This window comes from Tauraco erythrolophus, chromosome 19 (genome assembly GCF_009769465.1).
Source record: "Tauraco erythrolophus isolate bTauEry1 chromosome 19, bTauEry1.pri, whole genome shotgun sequence".
Lineage (NCBI taxonomy): Eukaryota > Metazoa > Chordata > Aves > Musophagiformes > Musophagidae > Tauraco > Tauraco erythrolophus.
Genome location: NC_141483.1, coordinates 12,985,371 through 13,003,483, shown reverse-complemented (window position 1 = coordinate 13,003,483; position 18,113 = coordinate 12,985,371). Strand labels below are relative to the sequence as shown.

At 48.8% G+C, this 18,113-nt stretch overlaps 1 protein-coding gene across 3 annotated transcripts in view; it reads right to left on the bottom strand.

The window, feature by feature from the left end:
- Positions 1-867: 867 nt before the first annotated feature.
- Positions 868-18,113, bottom strand: part of PITPNM2 (phosphatidylinositol transfer protein membrane associated 2) — a 117,498-nt gene continuing 100,252 nt past the window's right edge. For 2 of the 3 annotated variants that reach the window (XM_086623213.1, XM_086623212.1), the window contains 10 exons: positions 15,898-16,047; positions 11,780-11,944; positions 7,779-7,927; positions 5,424-5,540; positions 4,551-4,667; positions 4,029-4,177; positions 3,187-3,336; positions 2,915-3,098; positions 1,505-1,633; positions 868-1,237 (listed from right to left, as the gene is read on the bottom strand). In XM_086623213.1, coding sequence (XP_086479339.1) covers positions 893-1,237; positions 1,505-1,633; positions 2,915-3,098; positions 3,187-3,336; positions 4,029-4,177; positions 4,551-4,667; positions 5,424-5,540; positions 7,779-7,927; positions 11,780-11,944; positions 15,898-16,047 — 1,655 coding nt within the window. In that variant the 3' untranslated portion in view covers positions 868-892. Of the gene's footprint in view, positions 1,238-1,504; positions 1,634-2,914; positions 3,099-3,186; positions 3,337-4,028; positions 4,178-4,550; positions 4,668-5,423; positions 5,541-7,778; positions 7,928-9,684; positions 9,889-11,779; positions 11,945-15,897; positions 16,048-18,113 lie in introns of all 3 variants that reach the window. The other variant, XM_086623211.1, reaches the window with a different exon arrangement.

Genomic DNA, 18,113 nt, shown 5'->3' with positions numbered 1-18,113 from the left:
TGAGAAGAACTGCAATGCGATCTAGCTGCTGAGTGCCTTCAGCTGCTTCCAAATATACGGTGGTTACTTTTGGAAATAATACACAGCGAGACTATTTGGAGACTTTAACAGCAAATTAAGTGTCTGAGGTTTGTAACAGCTCAAACAAAATAGCTTGTATTCCTCTTGTCATAGGTCAATGCATTAAATTCCATCGGCTTCTAAAAGGTCTCTTTAAAAAATAACAGTAATAACTACCCCAGTTTCTTGGGCGTGAATCTGCCGACATTCTGCCTCTACCAACAGCATCTTACGCTTTTCCACTGCGCATAATCCTTGAGAAAATGGCTGAACTTGAAGCTCTTTGAACAGGTAAAGCTCTCGGTTGTTCTGCCTGGCACAGCCCACGATCAATCCCTCGCTCGGGGCTGCCCGTGCCGGGGAAACGGCACGCTTATCCAACTCCAAACCCACCCCGTGCCCGCACCGGCACAGCACATCAGCGTGGCACAACCAAGAACAAGTTCCCCCGGCCTGATCCCCTGTTCCTGTGGCTCTGAGGACAGCACTCGGTCACGCGTATCGGAGCAATGGCTAACAAGGCGAGGAGGCACGTATTTACAGTCACTAAACCTGGATAAGAGAAGGAGGCAGGAGAGAGCGCAATCTTGACCTGGAGACTTTTCCCCCCGATTTCCAGCTGTTCCTTGAGCTCATGCTGCACAAACCTGACGCTCTCGCTGCAAGGCCTGCACGTTCTGCATGGGAAACATCCCGTCTCTTCCCAGAATACCATGATGTTATTAGAGTAGCACCATATTTACCCTTCCAGCCCGTAACGCCGGCCTCGTCCCTCTTTCCTTTTGTTTTCTCCTCCGGTGGTTGTAGCTGACAGTTGCTGGCTCTGGCCTGGCTACTTCTGCCCCAAAAGGCCAGACTCCAGCCGGGACACTGTGCTCCGACCCCAGCACCCCGTGGCAATGCTCATGCTTCTTTGGCTGCGTTCCCTGTCCCTCTCCTTGTCGCTGTCGGACTGGCTCTGGGTGCGCTCGGGGCGGTGGCCGGCGCTGCTGCCGCTGGCCGAAGGCTGGGAGGAGATGGTCCGCAGCAGGTGGTTCCTCTTGCGCAGGAACTCGGTCTGGCTGGGCAGCCCGAAGCTGCCTTTCCGCAGCGCCATGCGCGTGGTGTTCTTGGCGGGGCGCGCGCGGTGGTTGTATTCCAGCTGGGCCAGGTGGGCTGCGTACCCCTCCGTGATGAACTGCGAGACAATAGGGATGAGGGCAGGCGTTACAGGGATGGGACACGTTTCCCTGATAGCCACTGGCAGCCAAATGCGTTTGCCATGCCAGGTTCTCTGATGTATAAGACATGGAATCACTGAGACAGATGTGATGGGTCCTGGTACGCGGGACAGTTCCTGCCGTCTTGGCAAACACTAACTCAGTCACTGGTTCTAAGGTGACCAAATTCCCATCACCCTCCCACCTTGGAGGCACCTCCAGGACTTGGACAAGCTGGCTCCTACCTGACACTGGCTCTGCAGCTTCTTGGTGGGTCGGCCAACGATGTAGATGTGCGTGGGCGGGAGGCTGATGGAGCTGTACACGGAGATGTCCTTAGTAGATCCATACGCCGCATGGATCCTCATGTGGAGCTGCGGGGAGACAAAGCGACTCGCGGTCAGAACATACGGGCACCCCCTGTGCTGCTCAACAGGCAGGTTTGTTTTTTTTTTTTTTTTTTTTTTTTTTTTTTTTTTAACTAGCATTTGTGGGAATCTCAGGTCAATAACTTACGTAAGCTCCCAGCTGGATAACCCACTGCTGTGCAAAGCGCTAATTAACAGAGCTGGGGATGTTTACAGGCCAGAACGAGAGGAGTAACAGCAATATGAAAGCACATCTCTGCTTGCTGATCCACGACCTTCCCTTGAGGTCTGCGGGGGGACAGGGACACTGCACACTTCTCTGCCGGCTTGTCACTGGGGGCGAGGAGTGGTTTGCAGCCCCCGGTGCCATGAGCATTAGCAGGGAGTGTTCACGTTCCCCTCCCCAGCCACACTGCCACACGCAACTCTGCTGTTTGACTCTGCTGGGCAGAGGGAGAAGGGACGGGCAGCAAAATAAAGCTGCTTTTCTGGGATTCGTCTGTCTCCACTCCGAGTAGAGAGCAACTCCTGGGCAAGCCCTTCCTTCGTGGGTAGAAGCAAGGGCTGGCAGGAGAGGTGCAGACACCTGTGCCACTCAAGACCGACCAGCTTTGCCCCTAGAGCTGCAGGCAGCCCAGAGAGATGGAAAGGAAATCCCTGGCCCTGGTCGCAAGCTTGTTCTTCTGGAGGACAAGACAGCAGGTGGCAAGTAAGGGCCAGCTTCTCCCACTGTGGTGACTCAGGTCAAAACAAGAGTCCAAGAGAATTAACGAGGGGCTTCCCTGTGGTTCCAGGCAGGGCACAAGTGAGAGGTTCCTTCACTTGCCAGAGAGAGAAAATCATCTTTCATCTGGAGCTTTTCTGAGGCTCTGGGCTGAGCAACATAAAGACCTCCGTGGGGTCGAATGCTCGGAGAGATGCTCTGTGGAGTCTCCCATCAAGGCTGGGTGGTGCAAGGCCATTTCTGCAGCAGCTCCGTGCCTTCTCAGACCTGCTGGTTGCAAAGCAACCAAGCAGGTGAAAAAAGTGCACGTGTGGGGAAGATGAGGCACTGCTGCCTCGGTTTCATTAGGCATTTGGTATTGGAAGGAGCAGCGACAAAATGGAGCAGTGCAGAGCAGAGATGCCACAATTTAACAGCATAGACACTTTTGTAGAGCAATAAAAGGATGAAAATAAAATGAACAGATTAATCTTCCACTGCGGGGCACATCACTGCCAAGGGCAATTGGACAAGGAGCAATCTCAACCCGTGCTATGACGATATTTCAGCAGAGCCAGGCTTACATCTGTGATGAGGGATTTCAGGAAGTTGGCCTTGTGCCGCAGCGGGTCATGAACGAGCCCATCGCAGAAGGAGACGATCCCATGGGGGAAGTTGTGCTGTGCTAACCACGCTACCACCCTCTGCTTCTGCATGTCAGGGCGGCCCGTGACATAGATAATGAGGTAGCCGAGGTCTTGCCAGTGCCTAGAAGGAAAGCCAGAAGTCAATGGATTGCAGACCCACAACAATGCCAGGGTAAACCAGAGTGACTGCCCCAGCCTCTGCCGCTGACCTGACGACGTCGACCGCTCCAGCGCGGACTTTGGGGTCGCTGCCCATGATGGATACGCTGGCTGCGAAGGAGCCATCGATGCTGAACACCACAAACTCCGTCCCCTTCGGCAGGACCGTGATGTAGCTGTCTGCATACGTGTGGTCACCCCTGGAAGGGATGCAGATATTTATAGGCATCAAGATACAGAGGTTCTTTCAGAAGGTACCGCTGAGTCCTGCAGTGCGTTGCAAGCCCAAAGCAGCACCTAATGCAGCCCAAAGCCTCTAACAGCGATGCCACCCTTGGTCACAGCAGTGACAGGCACTGCCTGAAGGCCTCTGTGTTAAAGAGGGGCTGGTAATAGTACTCTGGAGCTCTGGCATCAGTGACTCAAAAAAATACTCCCAGAAACCCATTGCTAGGTTGGCCACTGAGAAGATGCTCCTCTCTTCCCCCATCCAGAGCTCAACACCAGCAATTGGAGCTGAGCTAGGGCTCTGGGCTCTGAATTACCACGAGTACGGAGTTCTGTCCCTCAAGGACAAGTTTATGGTCTTTAAAATATGCTCAGTTGTGCAGTTTTGCAGATGACCGCGAGGTGATGCATCTGTGGTGCAGAAGGCGCGCTCCTACAACAGGAGCTCAATTACCACCCTGTTGATGATGTAAGAGTCAGAACAAAACATGGATCTTCCTCTTACAGCTGTAGAGCACAAATTGTCCCTCTTGCTGGCAAACCAGCCTCTGAACCCACCCAACAATCAGAGCTACCCCGCAAGGAGGGACCATATTCTACAGTCATCAAATTCCACTTTTGTTCCACTTGCAAACTAAGCCCCCGGTACCCCAAAGTGCCTCACCTGACCACCATCTTGACGGGGTACACGCCAATGCCCAGGCGCCGGTTCTCAGGGATGACGTAAGAAATCCTGCCACTGCTGTTGCTGATCTCTGTGTCAAAGTAAACCCACTCTCCTGACGGTGGCTGGGTCATGATGTGAATGTCCACCTGGGAAGACAGCGAGGTTGGGTCAACAACAGCATTAAACGCAGAGATGAGCAGAACAGGCCAAGCTGGGGACCTTCCACCCAAGCCCTTTTGGACAGCAGCAGGGCTGGGTCTTGCCCCCACCATGTGCACTTCACAGATATCAGCTGAGAAGCACCCAAACATCAAGATGCTGGAGTGAAACTCAGCCTTGGTGGTGAAGACCTCCACGATGAACGCTGCTCCTGGCAGGAGGTGCCACACAAGTCTGAGCAGGGCAACCTGGCCAAGACGCAAAGGTAGCAAACCCCATCAAGGACCAAGGGAGCACCAACCAGCACCGTCTCCGTCCCCCTCCACGTTTTGGCCCATGGTGCCCCATATCAGACAGTACCTTTTCTCCTGTGAGTGTGACCATATCTAACGGACCGTACATAAACCTTCCAGTTAAGGTCTGGGGCCCATCTTCGTTAGCGATGGTGTCATTTATCCTGTGGTTGGCTGTGACGTTCTGCACAAGGCAAGAGAGAAGGGAGGAAAACAACAAAAAAAAAGTTCGCAGCGATGGACAGGCTCATAGGGAAACGTAAAATAAAAATATAACCTGACAAATTGGAGCGTGGGTTTTTCTCTGTGCCGCTTCCCACCTCTACTCTACCCACAGCTCTCGGCTTTAGAAAAGAATTTGACCTGTGGCAGAGGTGAGGGTCTGTGCCCTGCGTTGATGGTGGATTTGAGCCATGGCTGAAGAGCCAATTTCAGTGGCAGTTTGTATGTGCAATTCTGATACCATCTCATCTACTAACTTTTACACTTTGGATTTAAGAGGCGATACAAAGAGCTGCCAGAGAAAGTTGCTGACATTGTTTCAGTTCTAACAGAAAATTGCCCTCTTTCGGGAATCGGAGATATTTCCTGGGAGCAAAGGACGTTTACTGAGCAGAGAACTTGCAGTATTGGACTTTGAAAGACATTCAGTTCCTTTCCCTCACCCACAGCCAACACTTTCTGTATTTTACACAGACTCGAGGTCAAGAGGAGACCTTGCTGGTGCAGATCTTCAGGTCACTCTGTCACAACTACACAGGTAGGATACAATCACTAATATACACCAGCAGTGCAACGTGATCCTCTGTCTCGGCCATGGACAGACACAGCTGTGGCCACACCGGCCCCCTTCAATGCCGTTCTTGTAGCCCAAATCAAACCCCCTCTACACAACAGTGCTCCCCCTGTGCTGTGGATGCAGCCCCAAAACCACCCTTACCCGGAGCTTCACGTGCGTCCTCTTGCGGAGCCACTTCTCGCGGGGCTTGGAGGGGGTGAAGACAGACACCTCCTTCCCATCCAGCTCCAAAACGCTCGAGTTCTCGTGCCTCATCACCTGCAGGAGGACGGATCCCATAGGGACGTCAATCACTTGGGCAGTGCACCCCCACCTCCTGCCCACACTGTTCTGTATCTCCTGAGCCAGCACTGACCTCATCTCTGAGGTTGACAGAGCTCAAGGAGGGTGGTGGGGTGTCACTGCATCAGGGCGAGGATCAGAGGGGCCAGGTGATGCCCAGCCAGCCTTTGGAGGCAATTGCTGCCTGTTACCAAGGTTCAGACAGGGATGGAGAAGCAGGATTAGATCCTACCTAGACTGCCCTTAAGCTCTAGAAGGGAAAGGGAAGAATAACATCACTGATCCCAAAGGTGAGGGGACATCTCAAAGACTGCTGTAAAGACTGGGAGGTGACCCTGCACAGAGAACACTGAAATCAGCAGTAGTCCTTAGTGACCTCGTCTCTCCAAAAATTAAGGAGCCTCTTAAATACAGGCTCTTTTACAAAGTCTTGAACATATTTCGTGTGGTCAGCGGCTCTCCAGCTGACCCAGGCTGTAATGGTCTGACACAGGCCAGCTCGTTTTGCAGAGCTGAAGCTGTTTTTCTCTCAGGGAAATGGAAAAAGGACCCCAGGGAGGATGAGCTGGCTGGGGAGGGAGTTCATGGAAATCCAAAGTAAACAAAATAACAAGTTTCACTGAAAATTATTTAAATCAGGAATCTATTTTGAGTCCTATTTGGGCTTGTTTTAACAAGCTTTAATCTTTGGAGGCTAAAACTATTCAACAGCTTACTTTTACATTTTGTGCAGAGATGACTTTCAAAGACGATTAGAAACAAGTCCTTATTAGGGGAAGAAGTGGAGTGGTGCTCTGGAAGGACAGCAAGAAGACAGGGAATGAGAAAAATCCCGGTCTCAAGACAGAGACAAGTGAGCAGAGACAGGCGCTGGGGAAGGGGTGTGCCAGACTACCCAGGCAGGCTTTGAATGGTACCTCCAGCCACGAGATACAAAGCACCACGCTGTGCTACAGACCCAGGTTTGGGCTGAATCCCGAGTAATTGGCTATTTCTCGAGTGGAGCATTATATGTATGAGACTGTCGTGACTGTTCCCACTCATGCACAATTACAGATCTCTCTCTCTCCAGCCTCGTTAGGCTGAGTTCAACGTGGGGATCCAGGAAGGCATGTGCAAGCACAGAGATGTCTCGCTGGGCTTGATACAGCCCAGGAAGAAAGGGTCTCACCGGCTTATCGCTACCGCTCAGCTGTCACAAGCACCGACATCTCTGTTGTTTATGGTTCCCATACTGTTTGGAAGATAGCACTGAAAGAAAGTTTGCCAACAGTCATAAATAATTGAGAGCTGCAGCCGGAGGAGGCTGGAAGAGAGCGGGGACAGCTTAACAGCTGAGCTAATACAAAGCAAACCCAAGCGCCGAAGTAGGCTACGCAATCCACAGAGTTGCTTTTAGTTCTGTTTTTTCCAATTCCATGCTCTAAGTACTGTTCCTTGGCAGGTTCATGTTTGTAAGGCAAATAACTCCTCCTCATCCCCAAGGAACTGAAGGAAAAATATTTCCTTTTAGGAAAAACATGTTTTAAATAGAAGATTCAAATCTCAGGCCAAATAAAGGTTGCTAAAGTCTGAGATGTCAGACTCCAGACACCAGCAATCGCCATTTACCCAGCCCCAGGAGAACTGCTTTGTGCTGGAGGAACAAGGACTAAATCCCAATGCAGTGACAAGGGTCTGAGTCCCTACAGGAGACCACAATAACTTAGAAAGCCAAAACGGAGAACCGAACTCTGTTCATCAACTCATATCAAATTCATACAAAACTTCTCTAGGTTTATTGTATTTGGTGCTATTTTTATTTGTACATCACCAAGTTTCCTTTAAGTTTCAGACTTGAGATCCAAACTTGCACACACAGAGAACAGCTCACTTCAAGAAACAAGTGCCACCAACTTTTGCCACTGGGATCTGATAGGAACCAGCCCTGGGCTCACTCCATGGCAAGCCCATCTGAAACCTGCTCTGATGATAAAACCCATACCAAAACTAACCAGCTGTGACAGCACGTCTGTAAAGTTTGTGTGGGTGCAGCTCCACTAACAACGCAGGTGAGGAACAAAAAGAAAGGGAAGAAAACAGATCTGCAGTGGCAAGGGGTATTTTTTTCATCTCCATGTGTCAATGAGAGTTATGGAAGGTGAAGCGGAAAAACCAAAGAGCCCAAAATATTTTTCAGCCCCAGGGAGATTGGAGGAGGGAGGACAACCATACCTGTCTCAGCAGGAAAGAGACAACGTCTGTGGACTCCCAGTAGCTTGCATGGAAGAGGTGTGGCAAAGCAACCGTTGGGAAAGCTGTCAGGGCGTCAGGACAGTAGAGAGCGTAGTCGATCCTTTTGGTTCCCCACCACTTGGCAGCAACTAGAAACAAGAGACTGGTTCAGACAAAGGGGGTTCACACACACATGCAATCACAAATGGTATTTTGAGGCTCTGGCTCCTCACTCCAGGTACACCCAGAGGTTGCTCCCTGGCTGGTCACACTGCTAAGAGGGAACCCAGGGCTCAGTGTTTGCTCAAACCAAGGGAGGAACACACAGGGGCACCACCACTTCAGCTCTCCTTTGAGTCAATAGGAAGGCACTAGAGGGCAGGTGTTAACTGGCAATTGAGCAAAAACATACGACAAAGAGTATCTCCCTGGAGCTACAGGAGGAAGCGGGTGTGTGCTCTGCCCACTGTAGTACCTGCCCAGGCCATCTCCAGCCCCACTTCCAACTCCTTTAGCTTTCACCAAGGAATAAAAGACTCTTTAGCACCCAGATATTGGCCACACTAAAGAGGATCTGAATACTGGGAGCCCGCGTGAGATGCTAAATGGCACCGCAAGGCAGAGTGTATGGCATGTGCTGCTGGGATTGGCAGTTCCCAACAAGTCCTGGTTGCCCTCCCAGGCTACCATGTTGTAGGCAATGGAGATCCAGCCCAGCCTCCCTGGGAGCACAGCCTCTGTGGTGGCCAACAAGAAAAGTGTCCCGGAGCGCCAGGACTCCATTGCACGTGGGACTGAAAAATAAATGGGGATTTTGGGTGAGCAAGGTTACAAACAACGCAGAAGAGTTTCTCCCTTGGGGAGTCAACAACTCACACACAAGTGTCCAATGGCCACCGATCACCCATGGGACACCACCACACTTCAATGCTGCCCTCAACTCTTCCCACGCACATATCCTTTCCAACTCCCTAGCAACGAGCATGTCTCAGCCCAAAGCCTCAGACTCCAAAGGCATGGGCTGCTTTCTCAGCAGTGAGAAGTTCTCAATCCTTGTGTGCTCTGGCCTGGAAAAGCAGCCACGGAAAGAGAAGATGGATCAGATCAAGAGAGCAACAGGAGGAGCCGTATTTGCATGCAGGGTGCAAGCTGAGGCTTTGACAAGGGCTTTCTCAAGCTTGGTTCTTCTCTGTGACAATGTTTCCTTTTTATGGACTTCCAGGAAAGCTGCCAGGTATAAGGTACAATTCAACACACCCCTCTTGTTAAGGGAAATCTAGCTGGTGATGAGCACAGAGGCTGAACTGAAATAACCAACCCACCAGCTCCTTCCAGAGTGTCTTAACATGAAACCTGCACAAAGCTCCCACCACAGAAACGTGCAGAGGGTTATGGCATCAGCACATCCCTGGCTGTGCTCAGTGCCCAGGCCACCCTCATCCCAACAGCCCTTGCTTTTCTGACGAGCCATGGGAAGGAGGATGAGGGTGTTGATGGATCAACATGGCTTTTCCAGAGCACGCAGGCACCTCCTCGCAGCCATTTCTGACTCCCTATCTTCCAAATTGGCAGCTTCTGGTCATGTCCCAACCTTTCATTTCGCATGGAAGTCCCCAGCTTGGGTAATTTCAGATTCTTTGTAGGAAGCAGACAAGATTTATTCTTCCATGCTCAAAAGACTGTGGTGGAGGTAGAAGCGTTGTCCCCACAGCTCCGCCCAGAAGAACTCCTGCTTTTGCCAAGTTGTTAGCCGTGTTATGATTGATATTTGGAGCAAAGTGACAGAAATACTGGTTAAAATGCAATCAGAAAGTGCAAGTGCCTCAGTGAAAGCGCATAGATTTATTGAGTTCTGTGACTATCGAATGAGAGAGGAGGTCGGCCGAAGTGGATCTCTCCAGAATACCTGTCTTGATGTCCAGGTCGGGTATCCGAAGAGCACAGTCTGCAGCCTGACTCCATGGCCCTTTGAGCTTTCTTCCCTTCAAAGGGATTTCATGTTTATGCTGCCTACGTCTCTTGGACGAGGTTTGGGTAGGGGATTTGTGAGGTAGAGCGAGTTGGGACAGAAGGCTAAACCCTCTACAATGATTAAGGTGGTGTTTGGTTTCTAAAAGGAAAAATAAAATTAATCAAAAAAAGCAGAAATCACACTTCTTATAATGGCACACACATGCCGCAGGCAACACCGGTTTCATCCTCCGGAAATTCACAGTGCAAGAGAACCTGCACCCTCGGGAGGGCTCCCGGGAACGAGCCATGGTTTTGCGGGGCCCCTCTGGACTTCCTCCAGCTTTCCCTGAGGGATAAGCCTGGACCGCATCCAACCCTCAATGCCACGGCTTCACATCACCAGCGCGCTACGAAGGTCGAGCGCAAGAGCTGCAGAGCCAGAGCCAGGGCTCGGAGGACGTGTCGGCACGCGGGAGGCAAAGGAAGGGGCTGCGACAGCCCTTGGGGCAGGATGCGCACGCAGCCATGCCGGGGCCGGACTCTTCCCCTTCCATCTCAGGATCAGGCTTTGATGGCTGTGATGTGCGTGGAGTAATAAATCACACACAGCAGAAGCTGAGCTATCAGGGAGAGCCCGGCGAAAGCAAAGAGAGGGCAAGCGCTGCGTGGGCCCGATCCTGCTGTCAGCTCGCAGAGGCACGACCCCTCCGTCGCGTCGCGCGGACCTTCAGGCATCACCCCGGAGTAAACACTTCCCAACGGACAACCTCCGCCCTCCGCTTCCCCTCCCGGCCAGCCGAGCTCAGCAGCTCTCCGTGGGTGTGAAACCAGCACAAAACAAACACCTTCTTCCCAAGCACGTGAATATTTAGCAAGCGCTTGGCAAGATGTCTCACCAGGACAAATACAAGAACACACACGGGGAGCGCGGCATCGGCTCTCGGACGTGCTTTGGGAAAGACAACCTTGTTTGTGGGAGCACAGGAATTTTATTCCTGCTGCAAAGTGTGGCCTCAAACCGGGCAAGAAGTAACGGCAGCCCCCGACCGGCACCCACAGCCCTTCAGCAACTAACACTTGCCTCGGGGAGCGTTATTAACTTCAGCAATTAATTATGAAATGAGTTGTTCACAGCCCCGTAGTATAATGTGTCAGGAATGGAGTGTCTCCTAACTTTTTACCACCTTCTGAGACAAAAATTTGAGCTGAAGGGTTCTTTTGAGTTTTTAATTTGTTTGGTTTGCAGCCTTTTTCTGTCCGAGTTATCAGAGGTCCCTGAGGACACGGACTGTTCATCTCACACCTCAGCTGAAATGAAGAAGGGGCTGAAGCGTTAACAAAGGCTGTTAATCTCCTCTGTATTAGCTGGGAAGTTACACAGGTCTTGGGAAAAATAACCAAAAATCCCTTTTATTCCTCATTCGGCTCTGGGAGACTGCTCACAACTGGCTGACTCTCTGAGCTGCCTTGAGGGCTACAGAAGAGCTGAATTTCTAACGCAAAGTAATAAATAAGCCAACCCTGTTCTTCCCTTTCAGCGTTACGGAGGGGTTACTCACCCCCATTTTTGTGGGCCACATAGAAGTGATGTGCGTCAAGCCACATCGAAGTGATGTGCGTCAAGCCACATCCTGCATTATCGATCTGGCAGTGCTGATCCCTACCAGTTCTGCAGCACAGCAACATCCCTTTGGATCAACCCTCACCACGCACAGCAGCCAAGTGATACTCTGAGTTATCAATTATTATTGTGGTTAGTTTGTTTTTTTTTTAAAAACAATTTATCACCAGCACAGTCTGACATGCATAACACAGCAGTGGCCCCTGTTTTACAATCGAATATATCATCTGTTCCTCCAGGGAATACGCTAACATGCCGCACTGACGATGACAAAACCAGATGAAGGTGGAATAACTCAAATTTTTTGTTATTAATGGAAAGTATAAACCCAGACAGACAGAGAGAAGCTGCATGGCTCTGGCCCGGTGCGCGGCACAGAGAGCGGTGCGGCAGCGAGCGGTAATCTCGGAGGGGGTGAAACACTTACTGTTGGCTATGTTGGAAGCAGTGTAACTGTCTGCCATTCCTGAGACCTGGCTGGCAATGCTGATCTCACTGGCTCTCCGGAAGCCCCTGAATTGAGGGGCTGAAATGGGGGTGGACAGGGACGCGCTTTCCATGAAGACGGCACCATGAGACTGAACAACATCTGCTACAAAGTTGAAACAGGGAAATCAAAATATTAGACCAACAGACAGAGGCTGGGCAAGATGAACTCGAGGGGAGGAAGGAAGCAGTAGATGCAAAAACCTTTCAGAACTGATTGGAATGAAAAAAGAACATTTCATCGGAGCTCTGGTTTGAAAAGAAAGCAAACACCACAGCAGGCAAAGAGACACACGGCTGGAGGAGCAGCCTTTGACTGAGAGAAGCAAAATAAGGAGCTAAAAAACCAAATCCGAAACCCCAAAGAAAAATCCAGGCAGACTTATTCAAGCAGCAAAACAGAAGCATGTGTCATACACGTAGATGTGAATATACACAACTTCATACATTCACATCGAGACAGAATAACCAAGGTAAGGAGAACCACAAAAAACAACCTTAGAAAGGGAATATTTCTTTTCTTGAAACATTTAGGCTTAAATGAACATCTCCAAGATAGAAGCATTAATGCAAAAAAACCCAAACAACCAACCAACAAAATGGGAAAAAAAATAAAGAAAACATTTTCATGCCTGGCAGGGACTAAATTTGAACTTGTGTTTTATTGCTAATGGATACAGCCAACACTCGTTAAACTAAAGTAAAGGCTATCGAAAGAAAGGAGTCTGGTGCTGAGCACTTACATCTCCAATTGGTGTTGGCGGATCGGGGAGCCCTCAGTCTCTGTGAAAACAGAGCTTTTTTTGTACAACGTGCAAGTCTGGATTTTTAGATCCCAACCTGAGGTTTACACCAAGTGTGGCCTAACCCTTTAGTACATAAATACAGAAAAGGAGGATTTAAAGTCATGCTCTCATGGACCTTACGCCTGTATTGGAGGGAAACGGACCTACGATATTCCGGACTCACAAATCGAGAGATGCTGAAAGTCACAATAAAATCTCTGCATTTCAGTTTTCTCCCCTCTGTAGACACTACGAGGCCAAATAAAATGTCTGTGGGATATCCCAAGATCCTGCAGGGCAGAGGGTTTGTAATGCCGATACCAAGTACTTCATAGCAGGCAGCACCAGTATGACACCAACATGCAACAGCAAAGCTACTTACTATCCCTTTAACATTGCTCATCTCTGCTGTACCTGAGGAGCAGCATCTGAACTTTATTCCCAGGTATCAGACAGGGCACAGGTTGTGCCCAGCCAGGCAGCAGATGCCACAGGGAACGCAAGTACGTTACTCCCACACACCATCATCCTCTGCCTATTCCAGCCAGTTTAGATATGCTTGGATTTCATCCCAGTATGCGGCTGACACTGGGCATTGTTTTGGCAACTGTCTTATTTTAATATCCATCTTTTTTGCTCAAGGCTACTGCTTTGCTTTCTCCAGTCTCTCAGTTCACAGCAGCAGCGTCTGTGCCCACACAAATTCTGCTGCAGCGGTGGGAAAGGGAACGTATGAACCAGAAAATGTGTAGCTAAGTGTTGGTAAAAGAGTTCTGTTCTCTGCAGGGAAAATCAGGCCACAAGCTGCTCTGTGTAAAAGCTTCGTGTACTGCAAGATCTGAGCCCTAGCAGGAGCCTGACCTGATGATGAGCTGCACACACTGCCCACGTTGTGCCTGAAAGGCCATTACCAGCATCACTTTCTCAGCACTTTCCTCCTCTTCTCACCTTGCCTTGAGCTGCTGGCTGTCAAGGCTGCTGGCAGGATCTGCAACCCAGCCAGCCTGACCGGGCCAGCATGGTTTTCTTACTGCAGAAAGCATCAGCACAAGCAAGAGGAGACAATTCAAGCAGAGGCTGTACTGGGAGAACATGAGCCAAGCTAGGAGCTGCCTTTTCCAAGGGCATGTAGTGATAAGACAAGGGGCAATGGCTTTAAACTGAAAGAGGGGAGATTTAGATTGGATAGAAGGAAGAAATTCTTCACTCTTGAGGGTGGCGAGGCACTGGCACAGGTTGCGCAGAGAAGTTGTAGATGCCCCATCCCTGGAAGTGTTCAAGGCCAGGTTGGGTGGCGCTTTGGGCAACCTGGTGTAGTGGTGGGTGTCCCTGCCCCTGGCAGGGGGGCTGGAACTAGATGATCTTTGAGGTCCCCTCCAACCCAAACCATTCTGTGATTCTGTGATTCTATAAAGACAGGGGTGCCTCTGGTTTACTGCACTGGCTGAAGTGTACTTTGTACCATGTCTGAGGGCAGACTTTATCAGAACGAGGAAGCTTCAAGGAAGAGGAGACCTGGCTCGAGCGATGCCCTGAGCACCCTCTCTCCCAGCGAAGGAGCCGCCGCTGCTCGAACCGCAGCGCACACACGTTGGGCCAGTGCAATGAACTGAGATTTAACTGCACTTCCAGAAGAGGTGACATAAGAAGCGAAATCACTTTTTTTTTTTTCTTTTTGCCTAGCTATGGTTCTTTAATACTCATTTCAGTGCTGTGCCTTTTCATTTATGGACTCGTTTGTCAATGTTCTTACTAATTGTTTCCCACTAAGTGAACGGCACTGGGCCGTCCTCCTAATGTACTGCTGGCACTGAGTTAAGTCCTCGGGGTATCTGAATGGCAGATTTCAATATGTGCTATTTGCAGGCTGAGCTGTGGCACCGAAGCGGGAAATACTGAAAGCAATCAAAAATATGTAAAGTTCAATAAAAATAAGAAACAAAAAAAAAAAGAAAAGCCAGCTGCTCAGCACAGGCCATCCCCTGCTTGCGCTGGAGTCACTGGTCAGTGCTGGGCAATCTGCGGTCACTATCCTGAGATCAAGAGCAACGCAGGTTTTTGTTGTCCTTAAGTTTTTATGATTCTGGAAGTCTCCTGCAGTCCAGTGGCTGAACTGGGATTCAGCACTTTCTACAGTCAAACCAATCACTGCTTAGCCACACTGTGCTCTTGACACACAAGGTAAAGAGCAGAGAAGCTTCTAAAAACTCTGTCCTGACAGCAGGAAATATCAGATGACAGCTAAACAGCATTTCATCAGTGGCCTCCAAAGTGACTAATTAATAGTAGCAGATCCCTTCCCTCTGCTCTGTTACAGAACATCGCAACAGAGACAACATGGCAACTGCATACCTAAAAATCACCTGCGTCTTCAAAAGAGAAAGGGAGAGACTATCTGGAATAGTCAGCAACATTGCCATCCTGTATGACCACATAACATACTGGACAGCTTATAAACAGCAAGGGTCAGCTTATTAAAAACAAGGCAGCAGAGCCAAGCCCTCAGTGCAAAGCACTGAAAAGGGGGTGAGAATGGGCAAGTAAAACACATGGGGAAGAAAAAACTAAACCAAAGTCAAGTCTTATTAGAATCGCAGATGTAGCACACCAGCCACAACCAGAATAAATGAGGCCATGCAGCATTTACGATGAAAAATAAGGCAAAATAAACACATCAAACTTTGCTTTTGAGGCAGAAGTCGAGAAATTAATTTTAAAAAGCCAACATGTACAGCCACCTTGGGGTCTGAAAGCCTCATTGACTGTATTCAGCAGAGCCACGAGGAGTGTCCAAACACAAAATACTCAAACGGACAAAATCTGTTCTGACACAGCCATTAATTAGACTTCTGGCCACGGTGCAGTGTGGCTGACTGCTGGGGAGACACGCTGCAGACAACCAACCCATTCCCAGGGGATCCTGCACACGGTGTGTATGGTATGAGCAGGGCCACCCAGGGACTCTGTCTTGCTGTGCCAAAGCCTCTTTCCAGCAGCACAGTCACCACAGATGGAAAAAAAGTAAGTACGTGGCAGCAGTCTCCCCTTCCAGCATCAGCACTGGAACGGGATGGAGTTTGTCATCTCAACTCATTCTTTGCACGGTGGGTCTCCCAGGCTGGGTGTACCCAAGCATGATCCCAAGTGGTTATTTCATGTGGCACAGCCTGAGACACAGCATGAAGATTTCAACTCCAGGAGGCAAGAGTATGATCTCCAAAAAGCACCCCAAGTACCCAACACCATAGACAATACAAAAGTGTAGATTACACACACTCAGCAAAACCAGCACTTTTATTGGAAACATCTTGCCAATTCAGTACGGGAACAGGGATACTTGTTTCCATGAAGCTGTCCTGGTGCTGGAGAGCACCCAGAGGGCTGCTTTCCATGAGGAGGATGGGATTGTTCTGGATTGTCTCAACTAGAAGCAGATGGGGGAAAAAAAAACAAAACAGAAGGACAAAGAACAACAGACATGCGGCCACAAAGTGTTAACGTAACAAACAGTTACAACTGAGCACTTCAACTATGAGTCTTCAATGAAAGGACAATCTTCAAATAGAGTAAAAGAAACAAAACATGTGACTTTCCAAATAGACTCACATCAGAGAGATTAACTGGTAGCAGAGGAGAGCACAACGATGGCATTTCAACAACAAAAGAAAAGGGAATCCTCATAACCAGCTTCTCCAATGAGCCAAATCCATAAATACCCAGCAGATCCAGAGAAATCTTTTTACTATGTGGAAAAAAAAATATGCTCTAAGGGGAGATTTACTTGAATCAGATTCACAGCCTACACAGTGCAAAGCACAGGAGTAAGCAAGGATGTGAATGTGGTTTCACTCTGCAAGTTGGTTGTAATGAAATAGGGACCCAACATTTAGTACAGATGGGAAAATGAAAAAAAAAAGTCTAAGAGGCTTTCTGAATCGTGGACTACAAAAAAAGCTAGCTATCTGCATGAGGAAATATGCACAAGCAGTGTTACAGAAGGTTTTGTTCATAACTAATTATAATTGAGCACCTGAACTCCACGTGATCATTTAGCTTAATTATAGCAGCAATTAAGTTTCTGGAGCGCCCTACAGTGAACGCTAACTTGGGGAGCAGCTTTGCAAATCACGGGTAGAACACTCCTTCCGAGTAACGTGTAAATCACAACATTGAAATTTTGACTCTAACAGAAAGGAATAGCTTGTTACTTTATGATAAGCAAACGTCTTCTACCAGAAGAGAATTTAAAGCTGCTTTTTTTGTCACTTGTATTCATCACAGCAGAGCAGCATCTCTTAAAATAAGAAGGCTCAAACCTGGAGAGTTTTTGAAATCATGCTACTCTTCTCATAGTTGAGCTAACTGCTGTTTAACTCTTCTCCACAATGTAGCACGTGTCTCTCCAAACGCAGCCAACTCAAAGGTCTCGGGAGGCACAGCAAACTAAGAAGATACCTGCTGTTGCACAGAACGACAACTAGAACGCAGGTTGCTCCGTGTCAACGGGGCTTCAGTGAGAGCAGGGATTTGAAATGTATTTAAGAGGAAGAAGGTAAGATGTTTAGGGTTTTGTGGTTTTTTTTTTTTGTTTTTTTTTGTTGTTTTTTTTTAAGAAGTCAATTGCAGCTGATACCTAGAATACACCCAAAAAGCAAATTGCTTTTCAAGTTGCTATTGATTCCGCAAGTTGTTGTAACTGGACTCGGTACAAATGCAATTGTGGGTGGATCCATTTTTAAAAAGTGTTACAGCAAGATCTTTGCTAGATTTGACAAGTGAGTGGGGCCTGCAGAAGGTATTTTATTCACTTTATTAAACATGGGTTTATGCCCATGTAACAAATCAGACCTCCAGATTCAGCAATTACAATACAATCTTTAAAGCTACTGACACATGGGAGACCACTGCTTTGGATCTTCAGTTTAAAGATGATCCAGACTACCACCAGAATTACTCAGCTCTAAATACATATTCCTCTGCATTTTGTCCTTCATGATTCAAGTATTTAAAAAAAATGGAAAGTTACCAGAGCTTTGGCAAAAAAACAACAACCCAATTCCAGTCTTTCTAGCTGGTGGCTTTCATGTTCTACTCTGGTTTGCCAGCATGATTTCTGGTGTGCTCTAAGTCAGTTTTATGGTAGTGACTCTTAGTTGCAATGTGGCTTTAAGTAGCCATTGACTAACAACCTCTAATAAGGGAAAAATTACAGTGCAATTGTTCTTCCTGCCCCAAAGCCCTGACCCCGCAAGGAACCAAAACTTCAGGGGAAGGAGAAAGGTCAAATTTAGTTCTGCACAGTGGTGAGCTTCCCCAAGAGCTCCTTGCAGTGAGAGCCTGCACTGAAATGGCAACAGACCATGAGTGTCTAGACACAGAAGTGAGATGAAGATGGTAGGAAATATAATTTATTTTATTAGATCAACTGCAAGAGCACTGAAGTAATGGGAGCTGAGGCAGGGCATGGTCAGGACACAGTTGTTTCAAATG